This window comes from Chrysemys picta, chromosome 4 (genome assembly GCF_011386835.1).
Source record: "Chrysemys picta bellii isolate R12L10 chromosome 4, ASM1138683v2, whole genome shotgun sequence".
Classification (NCBI taxonomy): Eukaryota; Metazoa; Chordata; order Testudines; family Emydidae; genus Chrysemys; species Chrysemys picta.
In genome coordinates this window covers 141,437,554-141,462,122 of record NC_088794.1, presented here as the reverse complement: position 1 = coordinate 141,462,122, position 24,569 = coordinate 141,437,554, and the positions used below count along the sequence as shown (strand labels likewise).

Genomic DNA, 24,569 nt, shown 5'->3' with positions numbered 1-24,569 from the left:
TGGTACCATGGTAATGAGGGAGCTGTCTTGAGGGGAAAAAAATGGTATGATTTTAGTGTTCAAGAAAGTTTGCAGACTGACAGCCCTGGAAACTGAGGTGTTCATACTTATTTGCAGGACAAGCAACAGTAGTGCAAGCTTCCCCGTGCTGACCTGCTGATGTGTCTCAGCTCTGACCTGGAGGGACCACCTCTAAAAATGTGAATGGTTTCTGTCCTCTTTCAGTCCTTAATCTTTCTGGCTGCATTGACTTCAGTGGACTTGAAGCATGTGCACTTTAAGTATCTTTCTGAATTGGGGTCTCTTCTGAGACCATTGATAAGGTTGACAATTAGTGTCAACTATGATGTGTGTGAGGGATATGGATACCTTCTCTGCTGGGAGATGGACTGAGACCGCCAAACTCCATTGATGTAGATCATCAGATGGTAACTTCTTTCAGGCACGCTCTCCATGCTCTGCATTTGAACTAAGCAACAGAGGGTCCGGTGGCACCTTTGAGACTAACAGAAGTATTGGGAGCATAAGCTTTCGTGGGTAAGAACCTCACTTCTTCAGATGCAAGTAATGGAAATCTCTAGAGGCAGGCATAAATCAGTCTGGAGATAACGAGGTTAGTTCAATCAGGGAGGGTGAGGTGCTCTGCTAGCAGTTGAGGTGTGAACACCAAGGGAGGAGAAACTGCTTCTGTAGTTGGAAGCAAATAGGCATGTTGCTTTTTACAGATTCAGACTAACACGGCTACCCCTCTGATACTTGCATTTGAACTGATGCTCTAGAGGTGAGGGGTTCTGTAGTCAATTTTGGGTATCCTGAGATGTCCTTTGCTAGTTGCCAATGTTTGCTATGGGAAAGAAAAAGAGTTCTGAACACTGCAGTGTGAAGATGTGTACTCTGTGTCTCTTGGGAAGGAACAGATCATTGTTCTTGGTCCTCCTGATTGACCCGACAAAGCATACAAAGGCTTTTGGGTGCCCTCCACATGCCAGAGCGTTTTCCTGTTGACGCAAGGTAAACACTGACCCAGAAATCAGCTTTCAAAGTTAAATGTTGGTCTTAGCATGATGTGGCTGATGATGCAGGCAGTGTGGCCTGCTTTAGGAGGTGGAGGTGGAGGGAGAGAGACAGACACCTGTTCCTGGCATAATGGAGGGGGACAGTGGTTGACTTAAAAATGTTCTTTGTAACAGTCCCAAATAGGAAGCCAAGTGCTGTACTGTAACCACCTACAGGTATATTCTTGTTTGCCTGAAAGAATAGTCCCGTGGTTAGGGTGGGCTGGGACTTGGGAGATTTGGGTCTGTTCCAGACTTCCTGGGTGACTTGGCGCAAGTCACTTAGCCTCTCTGTGCCTCAGTTCCCATCTGTACAATGGGGATAACAGCACTGCCCTACCTCACAGCTGTGTTGAGTAAAAATAAAGACTGTGAGGTCTTCAGATCCTATGGTGACAAGGATTATAGAAGTACCTGAGATAGATAGAAGTTACCTTATTATCCCTATTACTCTAAAATAGGCATGTCTGCGACAAAGGGTACATCTACACTACAGGGGGGAGTCGATTTAAGATACGCAAGTTCAGCTACGTGAATAGCGTAGCTGAATTCGACGTATCGCAGCCGACTTACCCCACTGTGAGGACGGCGGCAAAATCGACTTTTGCGGCTTCCTGTCGACGGCGCTTACTCCCACCTCCGCTGGTGGAGTAAGAGCGTCGATTCGGGGATCGATTGTCGCCTCCCGACGGGACGCGATAAATCGATCCCCGAGAGGTCGATTTCTACCTGCCGATTCAGGCGGGTAGTGTAGACCTAGCCAAAGCATAGCTCCTCCTCAAACAACATGATCCTTCAAAGGTGGCCTGCAAATATATTACCAAGAACAAAGCCACTGGGATTGGCCTTACTTCCATTGATGGCAGTGGGAGTTTTGCAACTGATTTCAATGCGAACAGAACCAGACTCGTCGTCCCTTTATGAAGGGACTGAGAGGCATCCTGCTATCTGGGGCGTGAAGCAGTGCATAAAAATACATGGAGCCAAATTCAGCCTGGGTGAAATGCGACCTGAAATGGGAGTTGCACCCTCCTACCCCAAGGCTGAATTTGGTCTGCTTGATTTCATTTCTGGTAATATATTTACAGAAGAGTTATGCAACCATTTCATCCCGGTGTGAGAGCTGCCGCGAAGGGTCAGGCTCTGCCTTGTTTGAGATAGATATCAGAAGAGAGCTGCAATCCTGTGAAAACACATTTTATTTCTGAAGTGTTTGTACATTGTGTATGCAACGCACATGAATATAAGTGCCACCTGCTCCATGCTGATAACCGTGGCTCGGAGCATCAGTCATGTGTGCTCCCTGGCATAGCAGTTTGCTTTGTAAGGAAGTTGCTCCTAAAACTCTGTCTTGACCTGAATTTGTGAAATTCTGCATACTCTGGCGGTTGCTTTAATAGCCTCCATAGCACTTCCTGAGCTCACGTAGATATGGATTCTTCAGGATGTTGTTCAAATCGAATTAGCATTAGCACTGGCGAACGGAAACCCCTGAGACAGTTTATTCTGTAAATTCACTCCAAAATGCATGCATTGCACTATTTCCCTTTATGAACTTGACCCTGGCCTGCAGACAGGTGGGATGATCCCAGATTACATCCTGGGATTCGTGCGCTGCAGGCAAGGGATAAATGGAACCCTTAAAAGGGCCCTCGCTGTGTGCATTACTCCACTGACAGACCTGTACCTCCACTGTCACTGCAGCAGCTATTTGGCCCCACACCATCTTCCCTCGATAGCTGCTGATAATTGCCAAGTACAGATGGCCTCCCATCCTTCGTTGCACGGTGACATTGTTGATAGGGATGATGTGCAACAAATTATGTGGGCATGCAAGTAGGTGGAAACTTTCTAATATGCCACAATAATAATAATGCTCATTTCTAATGCCACACAGCTTTCCCTGGAACGTCTGCCCACACAGCAGCCTACTTAGTTCGCAATCCTATGTGCATGCTAGACAATTAGCAGTTGATAATGAAGAATGCCATGGGAACCAGCAGGAAAATAATAGCTTACTCCAAATATATAATGAAATGTAATTAGCACAGACAGTAAAACAGACAATTTATGGGGGGTTTTGTAATTAAAAAGTACCAGTAAACACTCCCATTGCAGAAAGCTTGGAATCAATTGGAATTAAAGAACCATTGTCTGGAATAAGATTTTATTCAGAATTTAGCCCTTGAGAGGCCAGCTGTGATGAACTGGAATAAGATTTTTCATCTGTACACTCTTCAGCCAGTGAAAGCACTATGTATGTGTTAGATGCACTGAGAAACTTCCACTGTTTGTTTTTCTGTTCTAGCTGAATGAGCTCAGTGTGTTTCTAAAATGGATGTTAAATTCACACCAAGCCAAACAGCGGGCTTGAACCCCCGCCCCCAATTGAAGTTAGGGGCAAAGCTCCCGTTGACTTCAGTGGGGCCAGGATTCCACCCCTGGTGTACTGGACAGTTCCTTCTCTGCACGGTATAGTCACTCCCTATAATGCTAGGATAGTTTGCTAGTGTGGGTACAACAGTTACAGGATTGTAGCACCCTATGCTTGGAATATCCGCCTTCAGATATTGCTGATAAATCTCACTTCCATCACAGACCTCCTTTTCTCCAGATTTGTCCCCTCCAATGGTGTGCTCTGGTTTTCTAGACATGCACAACTGCATGTGCAAAAAGAATGTGTGCAATTGGAGACCTAATTTGCAGCCACCATCATATTAAAGTAATTTAAAAAGTGTGGGAGCGATGACAAAATGGAATGTGTCTATAATAAAGCACATCTCAATCTCGTAGTGTAATCTTTCTGCTTACATAGCTCCACCACCAGAGTATGTGTGCATGCCACACCTTTTTAATTAGTTTATCCTCACAACACGGCTGGCAGGTAGCAGGGTACGATTATCTCCACTTTACAGAAAAGGAACTGAGGCATAGAGGGATGAAGTGACTTCCCCAAGGTCACACAGGAACTCAGTGCCAGAGCCAAGGACAGAACACAGATCTCCGGAGTCCCCGTACAGTACCTTAACCACAAGACAATGTTTCCTGTCACGGTGTTTCTTCACTTTCTCCCAGGCTCTGTCACCTCTTTCTGTCTAACGTAGGTCGTACCCGCTGTGGTCAAAATCTCCTTTTCACTTGTCTGTGAAGCCCCTATGATGGTATATAAACAACAGTAGCTGCAAACTTTTGTTCCTGTCCTTCATAATCTTTTGGGTAAGGTAACAGAAGTGCAAAACCCACCAAAAACGGAAAAACCTTTTGGCACAATTTCTCACACTTGCTTTCAGCCCAGAGGTGTGAGTGTGAAGAATAACCCGTCAGCTGAGGAACGACAGGAAAGAAGGGTTGGGAAATCTGGAAAGCAATTAGGATACACACACAGGTGTGTAGGGAACTTTATTTTTTGTGCTGATTGAGGCGCAAACCATACAGCATGAGCTTGGCTACCCACACAACAGAATACATGATTCCAACTGGCCATCAGGTGCATTGATCTGAATGTCTCTTCCCAGGTGCAGCATTCAAATGCTATCATGTGCACCTCTCTCACATGCACTAAGGCACATATTGCTGGCATCCAGCACAAGTAACTTGGGGGTTTCCACATGCAGGAGAAGAGGCTTTTGATGAGTTCTGATGGCAGATGCCTCCCACCTTTGCAGCTAGCCTTTCCAGGGATAGGGGAGACCAGAGTGGCCTTGGTTTTCCCCATGACTCTTATTGCAGTTTGTTGCTGGAATACGTTCAGCCCCTGCAGCATGAACACCCCCTACTTTCCACACAAGTCTTGCCCCTTTTCTCCCTGGCAGCAAACAGGCAGATATGCGTATCGACTCTCTCCTTGCCAGTGTGAGAAGAAGAGCCTCTCAAACTGGTGTTTGTGGGGCGTAACGTCCTCCGCTCTTAGAGCAGCTTCACCCCAGTTTGGGTGGATACCAAGTCATAACTTGACCCAGAGCTTCCGAACAGTCCTTTCAGACAGCCACAGTAAGAAGTTGTTCTATCCAGGCCACAAGCTGAGACCCAGAGATCTTGTCTGCACTATGTTTTTTTTTTCTTCTGGGAAGCTTACCGTCTTGGTAGCCCCACCAAAGGGTGCAGTGATTGGAGCCCTACTGTAGACAAGGCAGTGTTCGTGTGTTTATCACCATGACATTTACACCTGCTTTGAGCAGGTTTAGACTGCACAGTCTTTAGAACATTGGAGGCAGATTGGGGCCCTATCAGCGGGAGAAAATGGAAGCCGGCTAATGGAGACTCAGCCGGAGAGATCCAGTGACTTAGCTAAGCCCAAGGTCTAGTGGCCAGAGCCCGAGAGCCTGACAGATTGGAAGCTCCTTGGGCAGTCATCATTTTGTGTCCTGCTCAGAGTTTAATACATGACAATAACATCTCCTCCTGCAGCCATTAGACATCACTCCCTCCCCCTCAAATCACTAAAAAACCCTCAGAGAGTCCTGTGGCACCCTGTGGTTGAGTCTCCAACTCGAAAGCTTAAGTTAAACTTATATCCCAAAGATGCCAGCTGAGACATTCAGAGGACGGGAGGGGAAGGAGAGCTTGCATACATGGTCGCAATTCTTTCTCCTGCCAGAGCTGTATTTGGTGAAGGAAAGGGGTCAGTGCAGGGAGGGCAAAGGAGGCCTTATGCCAGCCTTGCACCTCTTTCGATTCCAGGGTTGTGCCACAAGGCTGTTCTGACTTCTGCTTAGCTACCACAGCCACCTCAGGGCTGTTGCAGCAGGTGAAAATAGCAGGGGTGCAATGGCACTGCTGCCCCACCTCCTTTCATGGCCATGCCCCAGGATACCCCTTCCGCCAGGGAATGCAGCAGGAGTCGGAAAGGGGCAGCGCTGGTACACAGAAAGCCATCAAGGGAAGCCTGTACACTGAGATGGTTTCCTGGCTGAGAGATTCGCTCTCTTTACAGACCGAACCTTTTTTGCTGCTGGATTGGTACAAAAGATCAGTATTGCATGGTAGAACAGGACCAGTTATGTGCCTCAGTGCCCAGGCAGAAGAGGGCAAGTAAAGCATAGACCTGGAGGAAATACTGTTCGTTCTGACTGGTGTGAGCAAGATCAGAATCAACCCGCCAGCTTCTCCTTTACCTTGGCATTTCTCGGCTTTGCCGGGTTTCGTTCCAAGCAATGTTAGTGTTTTTTCAGTGTGGCTTGCTTCTGAGAAGTTGTGATTTTTTTTTTTGTTTCTAATTAGCCACATCAGTCTGTTGTTTATAACCCTCCCTCCTGCGGTCCCACTACCTGCTGTCCCTACAGGAACTGAAGACAATTCAGCCCTCTTCACTCCTGAATACTTGCTCAATCAAATCTTGTAAATATTTAGTTGAGTACATGACATGTGGCGCTGACTCTGGTTATCTTGTTTCTTGCTGCCTGCCTCTTCAGTGAGCCATAGCTTCAAAATCAACATATGTCACCAATGTTTCATTTTTATGGGGGTCTTTGACTTGAACTGTGCAACTGAACTTCGCAGCCATCTGATGTTAATTTAGTAATTACTGGAATAATATGCTGAATTATTTTGCAGATGGTGCTTATGCTTTTTGACATATGTGCTTTTGCCACCTGTACTAGCTGATCTACGTAATGTCTGTCCTTGCTTTTGGCATTTCAGTGTGCGTGATGTGAGACTGCTTTAAAAGCTTTTCTGCTAGCATCTTTAATTCTTTCCAGAGCCAACGGCACAGGCAGAATGCAACAAGCAGAAATAAGAGAATGTTTCTCTACAGTTTAATACGAAAATGTTGCCTTACAGGGCCACTTTCTCAGCTGAGGTAGAGCCAGTGATGTCACTAGTTAATTTAGGTTCAGGCCTGAAGTCGGCAACGAGTTACACCTGCTGGGGATGTGGCCTTGTATTGTTAAGAGTAGTAATCATGATTTTGGAGCTTGTGTCTTATTTCAACGAAGGAAAAACATTTTAACAGGATACATTGAAGAGACAGACACATTTACACAAAAAGAACAGGAGTACTTGTGGCACCTTAGAGACTAACAAATTTATTAGTCTCTAAGGTGCCACAAGTACTCCTGTTCTTTTTGCGGATACAGACTAACACGGCTGCTACTCTGAGACACATTTACCAGGTTCTTAGTAAATGGCAAAGGAATTCTCCCATACCAGAGACATTTTCCATCTGTGATGGTCTTATATATTTTTTGGAGGAAGTGTAAAACATTTCCAAAGGTATTTGCCTTCAGAACCAAAAGGTTCAGCCACTTACTCCCCTTCCCCTCTCCAAGGAAAATGCAATCTCTCCTTCATTCTCCTTCCGACTTGATGAATGCTGTTTTGTCACCCTTAAGACATAGCATTCCTTCTTTGCATGTGGCCGGGTATGAATGGTTTATGACCAATTTACCCCCAATGGGCCTGATCCTGATTACACCCGTGTGAATCGGGAGTAACCCTATTGAAGTTAATGGAATTCACTGGTGTATGCACTTGATTGAGCCAAAGCCTGTGGAAGTCAAGAGGAGTCTTTCCATTGGCTTCAGTGGGCTATGAATCAGACCCAGAGAGAGAGCAGAATCAGACTCGTGTAATTTACCCCATTGTTTATGTCGCCAGTAGATTTGGCCCAATATGGGGGTTGCACCCACTAACTACAGGTTGCATTCTGCTGAGTTTGGCTTCTTATGCATTTGGGAGGGCATGGGTGTGGGGTGCAGGCGTGGAGGTGGGTTAATCACACTTTGCTCAGGGACAGGCATTTCCAGTTGCAATAATATTTTATTTCTTTGTTTTTGTCACTAGTTACTCCAGAGGCCATTGGGTTCTTGTCTGCAGTTGGAGTCTTTATTGTCCTCCTCACAGTCCTTTTCCTCTTAATCAACAAGAAACTGTGCTTCGAAAAGATAGGTGGACTCCCATGCTTGGAACAACCAGGGAGACGAAAACACTACAAAGAGAGGTCGGGGGTTCATGAGGGCCTGGGTAAGCATCATCATTATCTCAGTGTCTTTGATGTACAGAAACTCACGGAGGCTTTGATTAAGAAGAGAGCAGAGCCATTTTACTGTGTCTAGTGTTGTTTGTGTGGAAAATAGCTGGGGCTTGAGGTGCGGTGGTGTAACCTCTAACAGTAGATATAATGAATATACCGTTGCTACAAGGGACCCATCCTCTTTGTTGTCCTGAGCAATATTCTTTTGAAAGATGGAAGAAAAGGTTGGAGAAAACACATTTTTCCATTGTTATCTTGTGGGAGTGCTTTGGTAGTGCAAAGAACAGAAAAATCTGGGCATTTCTGGCGTTTCCTCAGAGCAATGGGAATGTTGTTTGCTCAGTGTAGGATGCATCCATCCTGACTTCCCGGCATTTAACTGTCATACATATCAGCCTGCATTAGTCCCATTCCAGAAACATATATTAGACACTCTGAGTTGCAGGGAAGGCTTATGGGGGAGTTTTACTTTTCTTGTTTAGCCTAAGACCGTCGGCACGTAACCTGGAATTTTCAGACGTGCTCAGCTCTTACAACAGAACCAGACTGATTTTTTCAGAAGAGCTTTGCTCCTATGTAGGCATCTGAATACGTGGCTACATTGGGAGCTGTAAGCCCTTTTGAAAATCTGACCATAGGTGTCTCAGTGGGAGGTGCTGAACTGCATGCAACTCTGGCCAGTAGCTTCCTAAATGTTTTGGTGGGAAGGAAAAATGCTAAGTAAATGTTCTCTAGGGTAATGTTGTTGCCAATAATGGGGGACATTTCATAGAAGTTACCTGTCATGTATCAGAAAGTTCTACAATAAATATTTAAAAATATATATGAACACACACAAATCTATACTTAAAGAGGCACTGCCAAGCTGCTAGGCTAAAATTTGACCTGCCTTTAATGTTTTTTTCAGATTTTGCTTGCAAAGTCGGTTGCATTTTACATGTGTTTGGGTTTATCTGCCAGAATATATCCTTCAGTGTGCTTTTAATTAAATGATGGGGCAAGATGCCCAGTCTTCAAGATTAGTTACAGAAGGGCCTAACCCTATTAACACTTAGGTCCCAATCCTGCAATTCTCTTCCTGTGGATTAGTCACAGACCTGTATAAAACCTCATAGACTTCACTTTAGCTATATCCAGTTGGCCAGGATCTACCCACACTGGGGCCTTAATAAAAAGCAAACAAATGCTTAGTCACAAGTTGACACGGAAGTCAATGGGACTACTTATCAATTTAGTTAAGCATGCCAGTAAATCTTTTTAGTAACAAAGCCATTGGGACTCACCCAGAATGAGGGCTCAGCTTGCATGTCATTTTTTCCCTTTTCTTTTGGGGCTCTGTGTCATAAATTTAACATGACTTAAACATCGATTTTTTCTGTGTTAAAAGAAATTTAACAGTATTATTTTTAAGTCTTTATTTTTTTTTCTGACAAGTAGTACAAGAGTGTGGCTTTTTTTTAAAATGACACATCTCTCAGCAATGTGTAGGTGTCGACGTTCTTTGGAGCTGTCAAAGACTATCATGCAAACATATATTTACGATGCCTTTTAAAATGTGAATTATTAATAAACAGGGTGGATTTTTTTCCCTCCCAAATTCTGAAGGCATAAAATTGCTGCCAAGCTGAAGCACTCTGTGGCAATTTTCATTTCAAAGTAAATTTTCTATGACTGAGTAATAAACCCTTGAAAACATGGGTTTTTAATGGAAACACTAATTCAACTTTAACTACAGCTGTGCCGTACAAGCAAAATACCATACGCATTAATGAGGTGCTAAATCTGATACCGTAGAGGAGTACATTGTAATCATTAATTACAATGGGAGATTACTGTCGGAGCCTATGTTCTCCTTTACAAAGTAAAACAGTCATGAAAAGTTGAAGTTAGAGCAATTCAAAATGTCAGCTTTTCTATGGTTAGATTAATTTTGATATATAGGTATTTTTAAGACCATTATAAGATATGCTTGCAAAAGAACCAGGATTTCTTACAGACATAAACATAAAAAAATGGACCAAAACCTAATGGTTACATATCACATCATATGGCAGTTGCAGAAGCCTAGCATCTAGGCTGATGATGGGGTTACCAGGTGGTCTGAATCTAGCAGGGCAGCTGTGGTTTATGCTGAAATCATTCTATGAGATAGCTGTAGTTAGTATAATTAAGGAAATCTCCAAATATTACTGCTAACAAGTAGATTTTTTTTCTACCAAGGAATTTGATTTTTGCTTTGGTAAATGTCTGTATATACGTATGGGTATTATATTATTACAGTATATGCAGTATATAAATTACTTGTGATTCTGTTTTTTCAGTTTTCTTCTTTATCCTTCTTGGTGGAAGGTTGCCTTTATTATTAAAGGGCCAGATTCAATAAAAACCTCTGCTTCTCATTGTTAAGATGTAAATTGTTATGGTAGTAAGTAATGATGGGCAGATATGGTGAAATAGTGAAATCTAGCCATCCCACTTCAGGTGGGGTTTAGAATGGTTGAAACACTTCTTCTGTCAGCTATTGAAATTGGTTGGCCAAATCGAAGGGCAGGTGTAGGGAATCAAATTTTAATCTCCACTACATTGCTGTAAATCTGGAGTACCTTTATTGACTGCAGTGGAGTAACTCAGATCTTACACCATTGTGAATAAGTTCAGAATCTGGCCCAAGAAGTTTAATGGCTCTCTGAATTTGATGTACATGACAATCTTCACCTATATCCTTGCTGGATTTGCTGTTGAATGTTGACCTATCTAAGAATAAAAATAAAGTTGGAAGGAAAACTAAATCTGTCTAGTTCATACATTGTAGGTTCTCATGTTAGCCGTATATATATAATGAGTGTCTTCCAGTGCCCGGAATCTGAACAAAGATTTGTCTGAGGTTGGCTGTACAGTGGCAAAAGGAGTTGAGTGAAATACATGTTTTCATCATTGTGAATCTGTGAGAGACATCTGGCCATTTTAGTCCTAATTTGATTGTAATAGAGGGGCCTGTGTCTTTCTGAAAGGAACAATATACTTGAAGAATCTTTATGGAAAGAAGTATTAATTGAAAACCCTTTAGGGAACTCAGGAACAATGACTCGTAATTACTGGTACGCAATGAGTGTCGTTTGTGGTACTTGAGGCTTTTGTGTCTAGTACTCTAATCCCTCGTTCTGACCTTAACGATGAGCTGCATTCTGGACCATGATGCTTTGCCACTGATTGTCTCTCTTCAAGTGTGTGTGCACTCCAAGCCGTGTTGAAGCAGTTCTGAGTTAGAGTGTGTACAGCTGAACAGAAGGAGCAGGGACTAACTGCTGGGTTGCTAAGCCTTAGCATGGTTAAAGTGTGCAGTTTCCCCCCGGGAGTTGGTAGCCATTGCTCTAGGAGTTGAGGGGGGGAAGAGGAAATATTATCCCTTTGATCTGTACCAGTGGTTCTCAAACTTTTTTTTTTGTGGACCACTTAAAAATTGTCGATCACTTACTGATCTTCCCAAATGTTGTTTGTACCGTGAGCTAACTATTGTAAAGCGCTTTGGATAAAAGCGCTATATAAAAAAAAACTTTATAATAATTAAAATGTTTTTGTTCTATAAATAAAAGCACACAACTCGTATTTTAATATCAGTAGTCTTACCTTTCTAATGCAATGGATGTGCCCTCTCTCTCCCGCTGTGGCAGTACCCGAGCTGGGGCTGGGAAGGAGGAGGTCTCTCCCTCTCTCCTCCACCGCAGCAGCCTCCTAGCTGAGGCTGGGAAGGAGTGGGGTCTCTCCCCTGCCACAGCAGCCACAGAGCTGAGGTGGGGAGGGAGGGCCGTCTTTCCCCACCAGCTGCAGCCCTGGAGCTGGGGAAAGTCACTTCTTTCTCTGGCAGCCGCAGCCCTGCATATCCCAAATTCCCCCCCCCTTTTCTCACCCTACTGCCCCCTCCCACCTATTCTCTATTCCCCCCCCAAAGCCACCTTCCCTTACATATGCGTCTTCTTCAGGGTGCAGGCACCTAATTAGTGGAACTACACCTGTGTGGCTCCACTAATTAGGTGGGTTGTCCTTCAGTCTCTTGTGTTCCAGCCATCCGGGCGTGCACCTTAGAGGGAATTATCTGCGGACCCCCTGTATGGAGGTTGGGGACCACTGGTGGTCCACGGACCACAGTTTGAGAACCTCTGATCTATACAATGCAAGCAGGGTGAACCTTGTTCCTGTGCAGAGGGTCAGGACAAGACCTGTGCACTACTTTAGTCTCAAGTGAGCTCTAGTTGGAGGGTGTACAGTGCTGCAAAGGCCCTTCGCATGGGGTGACTTTTACCCTTGAAGTGGTGAAAGTTTACAATATGCATTGCTGAGCAATGCACTTCAACTGCAAAGTTCAGGACCGAAACCAGCTTGTTTGCAGGAATTATGTAACAAGCACAGGGCAAACCCTTGTGTACATAGCCATATCTAGCCACAAGCTGCAGTGCTGTGACTCATAAAAGAAAACAATCCACTTTGTGTTATATCTCGATTTAGCACTTTTTATATCGATGTGACTTATTCCAAAGTGGAGCAGAATGATCAATCTTACAGCCCACACTGAAGGCCGGAGAAGAAAATTATGGTCTCTTGACTCCGCTTTACCCAATTTACGGAGAAAAAAAGCACAGAATTCTGCCTTTTCCTCAAATAATTACCATATTGCCAACCACAAGCATTCAAAAATCACAAGTTGCACCCCCCCAAAAATAATGAGATAATTTAAAATCATAAGTAAACAAAATGGGGGTGGGGTTGTTTTTTGTTTATCTGGGGGTTTTTTAACTCTTAGAGTGCCTCAGTTTATGTTTTTAAGCTTTTCTCCTAAGCCGCAGGGGATAGAAACTTCCTTTAAAAAAAAAAAAAAAGACTGAAATTCTTACATAGTTACTTGACTGCAGGAGCTGGGGATTTAAGGAAAACACCCAATATCACAAAACTTGGAATAAAATCACGAGGGTTGGCAACACTGCATTTTTGTCTTGCTTTCTCAGTGTCTCCTTTTGTCTGAGTCCTCCGTGGAACCTGTCGTGGGAACTGAGGCTGTGACCATCTTGTACTGACACCAGGCTAACCCGTATGCCTACTCATGAATGAGGAAGAGAAAGGGGAAGCAAATGGTGGCAGTAATTTGTACACTCAGTTTACAGACTGTGTAGACTGTCTTCCTCCAACAGCACAATCAATAGTGGAAGAGATTTGTGTCTTTCCAGAGCAATACAGTTATGGCCGCTATTAGCATTGCTTACAGTAGCAGTAGCACCTAGAACCGGAATAGGCTTGGTGTTGTGCTGTCACAGAAAAAGGCATGGTCCCTGCCTCAAAGAGCTTAGAATCTAATTGGAAGCACTACAGCACCAGTGAGTGAAACAAGCAGTAAGTGGGAGGAAGGAAGAGGGTAACTGCAATGAGGCCAAGCAGTTGCCTGGAATAGGTCTGTGACTTTGAATTCTTTAAAGGCAGCATGCGTAATGGCTAGACCACTGCTCTGGGATCCAGGAGACTTGGATTCCATCCCCGGCTCTGCCAGTAGCCTGCTGGCTGACTTTGGGCAAGTCACATCACTGCTCTGTGCCTCAGTTTCCCCATGTGTAAAATAGGGATAATGATAGTCACTAAAGTGCTGTGAGATCTGCTGATGAAAAGAGCTATGTAAGAGCTAGGCATTATTATTACAATTTATTAATGAAGCATTTGAAAATAAATACCATACTGTTTCTATCTGTCTCACTGCCTAGCCAGTGTTAGGTGTCTGATTTCTGTAGGCATAGTGACAGAAGTGGATCGTGAGAGGATTGCGGGGTTGGACGTTTGGGTCAGTTCAGGCACTTAAAGATCCGCCCATGCCTCTGGGGCATTGTGAAAAGGAGTGGAGAGATGTGTGTCTAAAAGGATGTAGCATGTGGCGTAATGTGTGGGTGTATTCCCACACTGTTAACTGTGCAGCATTTGCTGGTGGTCCACGGAGAGCCGACCACCTAGAGCTCCACAGATGTATGGGGGAGATGTAAGGAAAGCAACAACAGAGACTGTGATTATAACTTTTTTTTTCCACAGGAGTTAAAAAAAAATCTTTATCACAGGAAACTAGAAATGCTTCAGTACTTTTCTAGCGTTACTTTTCCATGCAAGCAATTGCTGTAATTGCCACAGGCTTGTTACATGATCACAGAGTAGAGGGGGAGATAGCTAGGCCATGTGCTTGCAAAGGCCGGGGACTCAGGAGTCAGTCGGTCTAATTAGATGGGGTCTGCACTATGAAAACAGTGTGAGAGCCCTTGTGTGTGCGTGTGAGCACACACACACTCACGTAGATGCTGAAAGTTACTTGCGGTGCCCCCTTCTTGTTACTATTCAAAAAGAAACCATCCAGTTGTTGTGCTCATTTGACCCGTGGTCAGAGAGCTTCTAAAGACCTGATGCTGGTCCCATATTGATTTTACACTGATGTAACTCCATTCTCTTCAGTGGAGATACTCCTGATTTACACTGACAGTGGAGAATCTGGCCCTCCACTATATCACAGGCAACAGATATAGTCCAGATGTGTTTCCACCTACTCCCCACTTACCATAAATTCACCCAAGAACATAATTATTGATCGCGTTAGCATCTACCAGTTCCAATCGTGGACCAGGACCCCATTGTGCTAGGCATAGGTGTCATGGATTCATGGGTCTGGTTTATGCCCTGGCCTTTAACCCATCTCCTGGGAGTAACACTTTTGTGTGCTGGGTCCCTGATGTCCCACAGGGCTGGCGCAGCAGCTCCATGACTCTGACGCTGGGCTTTTGGGCCCTAGCGATCCCTGTCTCTGTATGGTTATGACTGCACAGGAAAGACACACCTGCAGCTGGCCTGTGCCAGCTGACTCGGGCTCATGGGGCTTGGGCTGCGGGGCTGTTTCATTGCCGTGTAAATGTCTGGGCTCGGGCTGGAGCCTGGGCTTTAGGACCCTGCAGGGTGGGAGGGTCCCGGAGCCCGGGCTCCAGCCAAGTCCAGAAGTCTACACAGCAATGAAACAGCCCCACAAGCCCGAGTCGGTTGGCACAGGCCAACTGCGGGTTTTCTTTGCTGTGTCCACATACTCTCCGGGGCTCCCTGCAGCAAGTCCAGCCAAGCTAGACTCCTATGAGAGACTCCCCGCCACTTCTGGGCGCAATGCTCTCAGTAAGTATCTGCAGTATCCACAGCACAGGCCTTTGCAGAGGAAGGAAACAGTTTATCAGTTACCTGGAATACAGACTCTGAACGTCCTTGGGTTAGCATGAAAGAGGTGGAAGCCAGGGTTTTGCCATGCCTGCTTCCCCTATGCTCCATCCCTGCTCTTTGTCTCTCCATAGAGAGCCCTGTGGCTGTGTCTCTGAGGCCAGTTCTTAACACAGGTCCCTGTGTCCATTGTCCTTCTGTTGCAAAACCGTGCTGTGTTCACGTATTCAGCTACCTCTGCAACAAACGTGTTGATTCTAGCCCAGACAGTCCTAGTGGCTATATATGTCAAATACCCATATCCCAGGAAGTAAAATCAGTTCTTCCCGCAACAGGTAGCAGTGCAAAGGTGCTCGGTAGAGTCATGTAGATACTTCATAAAATATTAAGGACAATTCTCACATTTGTCAAAGATGTATAAACACAGAACAAAAAGACAGTCCCTGCCCCAAAGAGGTTACAATCTAAATAGAATAGTAATGTGCCTATATATGGAATAAGTAGTTTGCGTCACACAGAGCAACTCACAGAATGGAATAAACCCTTTGGGGTCAGGGTGCAATCAAACTGTCCTGCTCAGATTTAATGATGCTACTGCGGATGTTATTTCACAATGTTTGCGTTTAGGAATTGCAGAAACATTTTTCATCTTGTTTTCGTACTATTTCTCTACATTGTAGACAAGCCTGGATTCGTGAAACCACTCCTAACTGTTATGAACAATTAATGTCAAGCTTACACAATAGATCTTGCTATCGCTCTTCCCTCCCGCCTCCCGTGATAACTGTAGGGGACAGTAATTTATAGTTGCCATTCTTTTACAAAAGGAGCGCACATGACAAAGGATCAGAAAGAAAGGAGGCTAAATATCCTGACAAAAATGGGTTCTGTTATCGGGAAATCAGTTTTTGAAACAAATCCTGGCACAACTCCAAAACTAGCTAGCTGCATGCAAAGCTGTGAAGAGAGGAATAAGAAATTTCAGAACTCACTGCTTGGGCTCTAGAGCCTTCACGGCTTCTGATCCTTGTTTTATATTGCACCCATTACTGTGATATCCTGTTTTGGGAGAAGTGCTTGAGAGTTAAAGTATTTATACTGCTCCTCTGTCCTCTGTCTGTGTGACTGATGTACCCTCAGATACTACAGTGATCAGTGCTTGACACATGTATGTAGAAATTTACATGGTCACCCCTGCCCTTGCCCATCTTTTACTCCTGGGGGCATTCTGCGCCGACAAATTAAAAATTCTGTGCATGCTGACCATACTGGGATTGTTGGGTGATTTATCGGCAGCAATTTTCCAGCTCCACTGCACCAGGAAACTAGGGTTACACAGTTTCTTCCACCAAACCCCCAATACGAGGGGACCTTTGAGGAACAGGAGGCTAGGGTGGATAAAGAGGCTACCCCTCAAACCCCTGTTTCATCTTTGTTTCTGGGTGAGGCAGTCATGCCTCCACCACCATTTATGGCCAATGATTTTCGTCAATTCCGGGACCTTATGAAGAGGGTGGCTGACACCATCCAGATACTGTACTTCTTGAGGAAGTTAAAGACTCTCATCACAAACTCCTGGACACTTTGCATTCTGTGACACCCACCGGGGTTGCACTACCCATTAATGAACCACTCCTGGATCCAGCAAAGACTGTGTGGCAAACTCCTGCCATCATGCTGCCAACTTGTAAACAGGTGGATAAGAAATATTATGTTGCCCCAGGGACTCAGAATTTTTGTTTTCCCATCCCCCTTCTAATTCCCTGGTGGTGGATGCTGTAAACAAGTTGGGTAGACAGAATTACTCCAGGTCTGCTCGTTAGGAAAAGGGACAGAAAAGGCTAGACCTTTTTGGATGGAAGCCTACTCATCTGCGACTCTCCAATTTCAGATCACAAATTATCAGGAGATTATGGCCAAGTATGACTACATTAATTACAACGAGTTCACATCCTCTGTTGATCATCTTCCACAGGAGCACAGAGAACACTTCCTTCTGGGCCATCATTAAAGAGGGTCAATTATCAGCCAGAACCTCTCTCCAAGCATCCTTGAATGCTGCAGACACTGCTGCTAGATCCACCTCCATAGCAGTTGTCATGCGCAGGATGTTGTGGCTCCAGTTGTTGGGACAAAGGAACACTAATTCTAAGAGTGATGAACAACATCAGGCAGGACGAGGCCAGGGTTGTCCTTATAGTACCAACTTGGCCGAGGCAAGGTTGGTGTCCTTACCTGCTTCACCTGTGTGTCCAACTAATGCTCAAGCTTTTGACTGTCCCGCATCTCCTCTTCCAGGAAATGGGTTTTGTGTTTCAATCCAACCAAGAGGTGAAGTTGTTTTCCAAGCGTAGCTCACAGATGGTTCATGGGATTAGAATCCACCTGCTCAACAGGAGTACAACAAGTATTATAGAATTATAGAATACAACAGATATTCTACTATAAACAGTAGCAGGGAGTCAACTCAAATTACTTAAATTCAGAAATGGAAGAGGTTCAACCACTGGTGTCACCGTCACCATCTTGTGCCTGAATCTCCTCCACTCTTAGCCATTGTGGACTATCTGCTGGACTTAAAAAATTGGGTCTATCAGTTAGCTCTGTTAAAGGTTCACCCTGCGATATCAGCTCTTCATTCCCCCCTAGATGGGTATTCCATTTTTGTGCACCCTATGTCCTTGAGATCTATTAAGGGCCTGGGTAACCTTTATCCCCAAGTTAAAGATGCTACTATGATTTGTTTCAGAGTAGCAGCCGTGTTAGTCTGTATCCGCAAAAAGAAGAACAGGAGTACTTGTGGCACCTTAGAGACTAACAAATTTATTAGAGCATAAGCTTTCGTGGACTACAGCCCACTTCTTCGGATGCATATAGAATGGAACATATATTGAGGAGATATATATACACACATACAGAGAGCATAAACAGGTGGGAGTTGTCTTACCAACTCTGAGAGGCCAATTAATTAAGAGAAAAAAAACTTTTGAAGTGATAATCAAGCTAGCCCAGTACAGACAGTTTGATAAGAAGTGTGAGAATACTTACAAGGGGAGATAGATTCAATGTTTGTAATGGCTCAGCCATTCCCAGTCCTTATTCAAACCGGAGTTGATTGTGTCTAGTTTGCATATCAATTCTAGCTCAGCAGTCTCTCGTTGGAGTCTGTTTTTGAAGTTTTTCTGTTGTAACATCATCATAGGACCTAATCACATCAGCCATACCATCAGGGGCTCGTTCACCTGCACATCTACCAATGTGATATATGCCATCATGTGCCAGCAATGCCCCTCTGCCATGTACATTGGCCAAACTGGACAGTCTCTACGCAAAAGAATTAATGGACACAAATCTGACATCAGGAATCAAAATACTCAAAAAACCAGTGGGAGAACACTTTAACCTGTCTGGTCATTCAGTGACAGACCTGCGGGAGGCTATATTACAACAGAAAAACTTCAAAAACAGACTCCAACGAGAGACTGCTGAGCTAGAATTGATATGCAAACTAAACACAATCAACTCCGGTTTGAATAAGGACTGGGAATGGCTGAGCCATTACAAACATTGAATCTATCTCCCTTTGTAAGTATTCTCACACTTCTTATCAAACTGTCTGTACTGGGCTAGCTTGATTATCACTTCAAAAGTTTTTTTTCTCTTAATTAATTGGCCTCTCAGAGTTGGTAAGACAACTCCCACCTGTTTATGCTCTCTGTATGTGTGTATATATATCTCCTCAATATATGTTCCATTCTATATGCATCCGAAGAAGTGGGCTGTAGTCCACGAAAGCTTATGCTCTAATAAATTTGTTAGTCTCTAAGGTGCCACAAGTACTCCTGTTCTTCTTCTTACTATGATTTGGGATCTCAACCTGGTAAATAGATATCTTATGGGACCTCTGTTCGAATCTATGGCGACCTGCTCCTTACTTTATTTATCTATGAAAACTGCCTTTCTAGTAGCTATCATGTCAGCCCACAGGTTGGAAAAATTGGAGCTGTGATGGCAGAACCCCCATTTACGATATTTTTCAAGGACAAGGTCTTGCTATCACCACACCCAAAGTTCTTAGCTAAGGTGCTGTTGGATTTCCACCTGAACCAGTCTATTCATCTACCGGTATTTTTTCTTAAACCACATAAATCTGAGGTGGGAGCCTTTTTAAATGTACGGCAGGCATTGTCCCTTTATCTGGATAGGACCAAGCAATTTCGGAAGTCATTTTGACTCTTTTTCTCCACTGGAGAAGGATCAAAGTGGTCCACGATCTTTTCACAGAGACTGTTGAGGTGGATCTGTGAGTGTATTACAGCTGGTGCTTTGCCTCCCCAAAGAGATATAGTGCACTCTACCAGATCACAAGCAAATTCCACAGCACTACTCAAAAACATGCAAGTGTCTGAGATATGAAGAGCTGCTACGTGGGCCTCAATGCATACCTTTTCTAACAGTATGCCTTGGTCCATGCGCTCAGATCTGATGTGGCACTTGGTTCTGTTCTACTGTCTTCAGTCTTGAACTTGATTCTGAAGCTCCCTCCTCCCTGTGAGGATACTGCTCAAGAGTCACCTGAAGTGGAGCACCCATAGGGCACTACTCAAAGAAGAAGAAAAGGTTACTTACTTTGTGCAGCTGTTCATCGAGATGTGTTTGCCTGTGGGTGCTACACTATATTTCCTCCTTCCCCTCTGCTTCAGACTGTTCTTGTTGGATGTTTGAACAGAGAAGAAACTGAGGACAGTTTGCCTGTGCAGCCCTATATACCCTCAGAGTGTGTCATGAGGTTGTATAGAGGGCATGCACGGGTCCAACAGACATTGCTTATGGAAAATCTCCGATCAAGGGCTTGAGAGGCATATGTGCAGCTGAAGTGGAGCACCCATAGGGGGAGACACCTTGAAGAACCAAACTGCTGCCCAAGGTGAGTAACCTTTTCATCTTTGGAAGCTTGGGGCTAGTCTACACTGGGTGGGGGAGGATCGATCTACGTGAATAGCGTAGCTGAAGTCGACGTATCTTAGATAGATTTACCTTGGGTCCTAACGGCGCGGGATCGACAGCCGTGGCTCCCCCGTTGACTCCGCTACCGCCTCTCACTCTGGTGGAGTTCCAGAGTCGATGGGGAGCGCGTTTGGGGATCGATTTATCACGTCTAGATGAGACGCGATAAATCGATCCCTGATAGATCGATTTCTACCCGCCCATCCGGCGGGTAGTGAAGACGTACCCTTGGAATTATTTTCCCCCTCATTGATGCAGAATGAACAGAGGTCAGAATGTTCCCATAGAGAACAGCAAAGCTGTGGAACATGTTCCCAGTTCATGTTAAAGAAATAAGCATGACGCTGAAAACTGTTAGATCATTTTACCGTAGATATTAAATGTATGTGAATTTTGCGAGTTGAATTTCTCCCAATATTCTTTCTTCCTCCTGGGTCTCCTAGGAATGGAATGATGGTACATCTGACAGTTACTGTCATGACTGGGATGTTGGGGGGTCAGGCCTAGTAGTTGAAGCGGGAGTCAGGCCTAGTGGTCAGAGCAGGAGTTGGGACCCAAGAGTTGAGCCAGGGATCAGAGTCAGGAGGAAGCAGGTCTGGAGCAGAGTGGAACAGGACAGGAGCAAGTCAGGGAACAAGGCAGGCACAGGAGCACTCGCAAGCTGCGCACATAAGAATCGAGCCACCAGGGACCTGCTGCTGAGCCTAAAACAGGCCTGGTCTGCGGGCTCTCTTCAGCCAATCAGGTGGGCAGGTCAATCAGGTGGTCCTGCTGCAACCCGTCTGAGCTCATTTATCGGCCTGGAGGCTGGGCTGGCTAGTCCTCAGGCTCAGCTGAAGGAGCTCACTCCTTACAGTTACCATCGCTCATAATAAGAAAACAGTGGATTGATTGTAGAGATTCCATAGTGATGGTTGTGGCGCTTTCTCTTCTAGGCCTAACATTGACCCTTCTACCCCTCTGATTTTCTAAAATAAAAGAAACAATTAGTAACTAAACAGGCTATTTAGCCTGAAATTTCTCAGGAGAGGGAGAAAAGGTTGGGGATGTTTGAAGTGAATCTGATAAGCTGTATTTTTTTTTTTTTTTGAGATACACACATTCAAAATAAGTGGTATTCTCTCCTTTCACTTATTGTTCTCATCAATTTTTCTCCCTCCATAACTCAGTTTTTTAAAATGTGAGTTGAGACTGGTGAAGTTATTTAAAAGGAAAATTCTTAGTGTTGGAAGGGCCTTGCTGTGACGCACGTTGTAAACATCAATTAAAGCAGCACCATTGTTAATTAGGGTTTGGGCTTCTGGGGAATAGCCAAAACAAAGTGAGGTTTTTACTCACGAAAGCTTATGCCCAAATAAATCTGTTAGTCTTTAAGGTGCCACCAGACTCTTTGTTGTTTTTGTAGATACAGACTAACACGGCTACCCCCTGATACTGGGGAATAGCCAGTCTCTAACTTATATAAACTCCCTTGGCTTCTCCAAACAGTTTCTAGAAACTGTCACCCTCCAGTGCCAGTTCACAACCTGCTAGAAGCCGAACAGTTTAGTTGGGCTTTATGGACATGGAGGCTTTCCTAGATTCTGAATAGGTAACCTCAACTTTGGGGCAGCCTACTAGTGGCTACCAAAACTGGGTGTCATCCATGGTCCTGCAGATGGTGGTATTTTTGTTTTTTGTTTTTAATCACTGCTTACAAGTGCTCCTTAATCTAGACTTTTATTTAAAAATAATCTCTTTAGTATTCTGGTTGTGAAGACAACCTCCAGAATGTGAACTGAATATACTGCAATGCAGTGAAGTTTGCCGGAGTCTGCAGACAGCTTGAACCAATAGCTTTATGAGTTGTGCACGGCTCCATTAATTTCAGAAGGGTATTATATCTGAAACCTAATAATGGCATCTGGATGCTTCCCGGGGTACCCAGGATTGTGAGGTACCTTGCTGCTCCCTGTCGTTAGCATGAGAGAACCTTGTCTGTGCCTGCCAGGGGTCAGCTCCCTGATAACCCTGGCCAAAGACAGCACAGGTACTCCCCTCTCAGCTTCCCTGCCCCCCAGACTATGCTGTGTCTCTGCAGGCAAGCAATAGGCACACACTAACCTGTGAGCCCTCCGGGCATCCCTCTGGAATGCCCAGCCCCTGATCCACTGAACACTCAAAGATTCACGACTACCAGAGGAATATTAGACACCAGCTTACCAGTATTATCTCAGGATCTCTACTTAACACAGCTCGAGGCGAAGCTGGAGTACCTCTCCAGGGTGCAAGCCTGGGCAGATGATTTGGAGGCCCTGAGTTGCCTGTGCATCAGGATGCCCCTCTCGGCATTACTGGTAAAATCCAGAGGACCGGAAGACCCAATACATCTGGTACTTGATCCACTGCAGGAGTTGCCGGCAAGATACTAAGATGGTAGTACCTGACCGCCTTTGGCGCTTCAGTCCAGATTTTCTGTCTGAGTTACTCTCATAGCCTTACATTCTCCCAAATTCACCCCAAGGCATGGGGGCTTTTCTGTCCGGGGCTGCTCCCTTAGCCTTATGTCCTCCCGGGCTACCCACAAGGCAGTGGGCTTCATGAGCCGCCGGTAGTACCATCTACTCTCATTACGGTAGCAGGCATAGCCTGACCTGACATCTAACTCTACTTAACACGTGGCACTTACATTTATTCATGTTTTCACTATAAATATATCTGTCATCACAGAACAGCGATTCAAATGATAGTAAGTGAGAATATTGGAAACAAATAGTTACATATAACCCAAAAATCATAACATCCTTGCTACAGCCTAAACTTAACTCACAGGACATTAGCGTATCTCCTACAGGATCACTTACCCTGAATCCTTTTCCCAGCATTTTCAACCAGAATGGCTGAGACCTTCCTTTCATAAAATCAAGCCCGCCGGCAACTTGGCTTTAGATTAAAGGATGACACCTAGTCCCCTTTCCACTTCTTTTTTAGTTACACAATATGGACCTTTGCCCCAGGAGGGTCTATCTTCAGAGAGTGATCTTGGAGTTCCTTTGTCTTTGTAAATCTTCGGGCCAGCACCTGACCCAGGCAACAAACACAACTGTCACCAAGTATGCCCATTGTTTTTATGCTGATTGGGTTGGCCCGGAGGCATACAATACACAATGGCCTGCCAGAAATATAAATATTTACTACCTCTGTTCCTGCCTAGAATCTGTTTATCACCTTCTGGCGACCTGTCTTAACTTAGCTATTTTAAGAACATAATTTTCAGGATACATACAGAACTCCGTACACATTATCTGCGCATACATCTCACAATGATGATGATGACCAGTGTGACACATGCTTTCAGTAGAGAACTTACATGACCCCTCTTGGTGAATGCAGGGGATCCTTGTAACCCTATGTACCCCTGTGCCCTCTGCCAGTGGGCACCAAGAGGTCCTTGGGTCCCGGACATGAACTAGTAACCCCTCACAAAAATGCAGAAAGGTTTTGTTCTCTTTATTTTTAAAGTGACTGTTCCATTTTAGAAGCAATGTTTAGCTACTGTGCTTCGCAATCATCGCTGAATGTAGCAAACCCAAATCACTTCCTACCTAAAAATCCCCGAAAGGCCTAACTCTCTCCTTCCCAGCCGTCAATACTGCCAGCATCCCTACCAACATCTACAGTGCAGTGACTCATCACTAGTAAAAACTGCAGCACGCTGAAAACATATCATTTGGAGACAGTATAAAATGAATTAAATTCAGAGTCAAAACAAATAGATCATACGAGGAAGAGTGGTTGGATGGGAGCTGGGGAGACAGTGAAGGGAACGGGCGTGAGTGATTGCATGGGAAATATAACCTTGGTTTAATGGGCCACTGAAATCAATGGCAAGATTCCAGTTGACTCCAAGTGCCATTGGGTCAGTGTCTGCACATGTACGGGAAGGCTTTGTGATGGCCATTAACTTTTAAACATGTATTGTCAAAGATTTAGTCACCCACGCTTTTATCACCGGGATAATGATGATCATTTTAAGTACGTTCTAATGACGGCACATGTCTTGGAGATTTCTACAAAATGAACCATAGCCAGTTAAAAGAACATCATTTGGCAAAATAATCAGTCCTGGAAGGTGCAGATTGAAAAGATCGATTGAGTCATCCACGTCTAATTCAATGGAGGACTATTCCCTAAAAAAAGACTGGACAAAAGACTCTCTCTCGTTTTATATATCCCAGGAAATGGGGCTCCTGTCAGTTTCCTTTGGATACTGTTCTGCAGCCTTATATGTATAATTTTGGAGAGGTTTTCTTGATGGTCCCCCTCTATTTTCCCTTTCT

The 24,569-nt window shown here is 44.6% G+C and overlaps 1 protein-coding gene across 5 annotated transcripts in view; it reads left to right on the top strand.

Annotated features, from left to right (window-relative positions):
- The window catches only part of SYT16 (synaptotagmin 16), a 140,158-nt gene that overhangs the window by 59,643 nt on the left and 55,946 nt on the right, over positions 1-24,569 (top strand). For all 5 annotated transcript variants that reach the window (XM_065593786.1, XM_005285877.5, XM_042841326.2 and 2 more), the window contains exon 2: positions 7,839-8,018. In XM_065593786.1, coding sequence (XP_065449858.1) covers positions 7,839-8,018 — 180 coding nt within the window. The remainder of the gene's footprint in view (positions 1-7,838; positions 8,019-24,569) is intronic.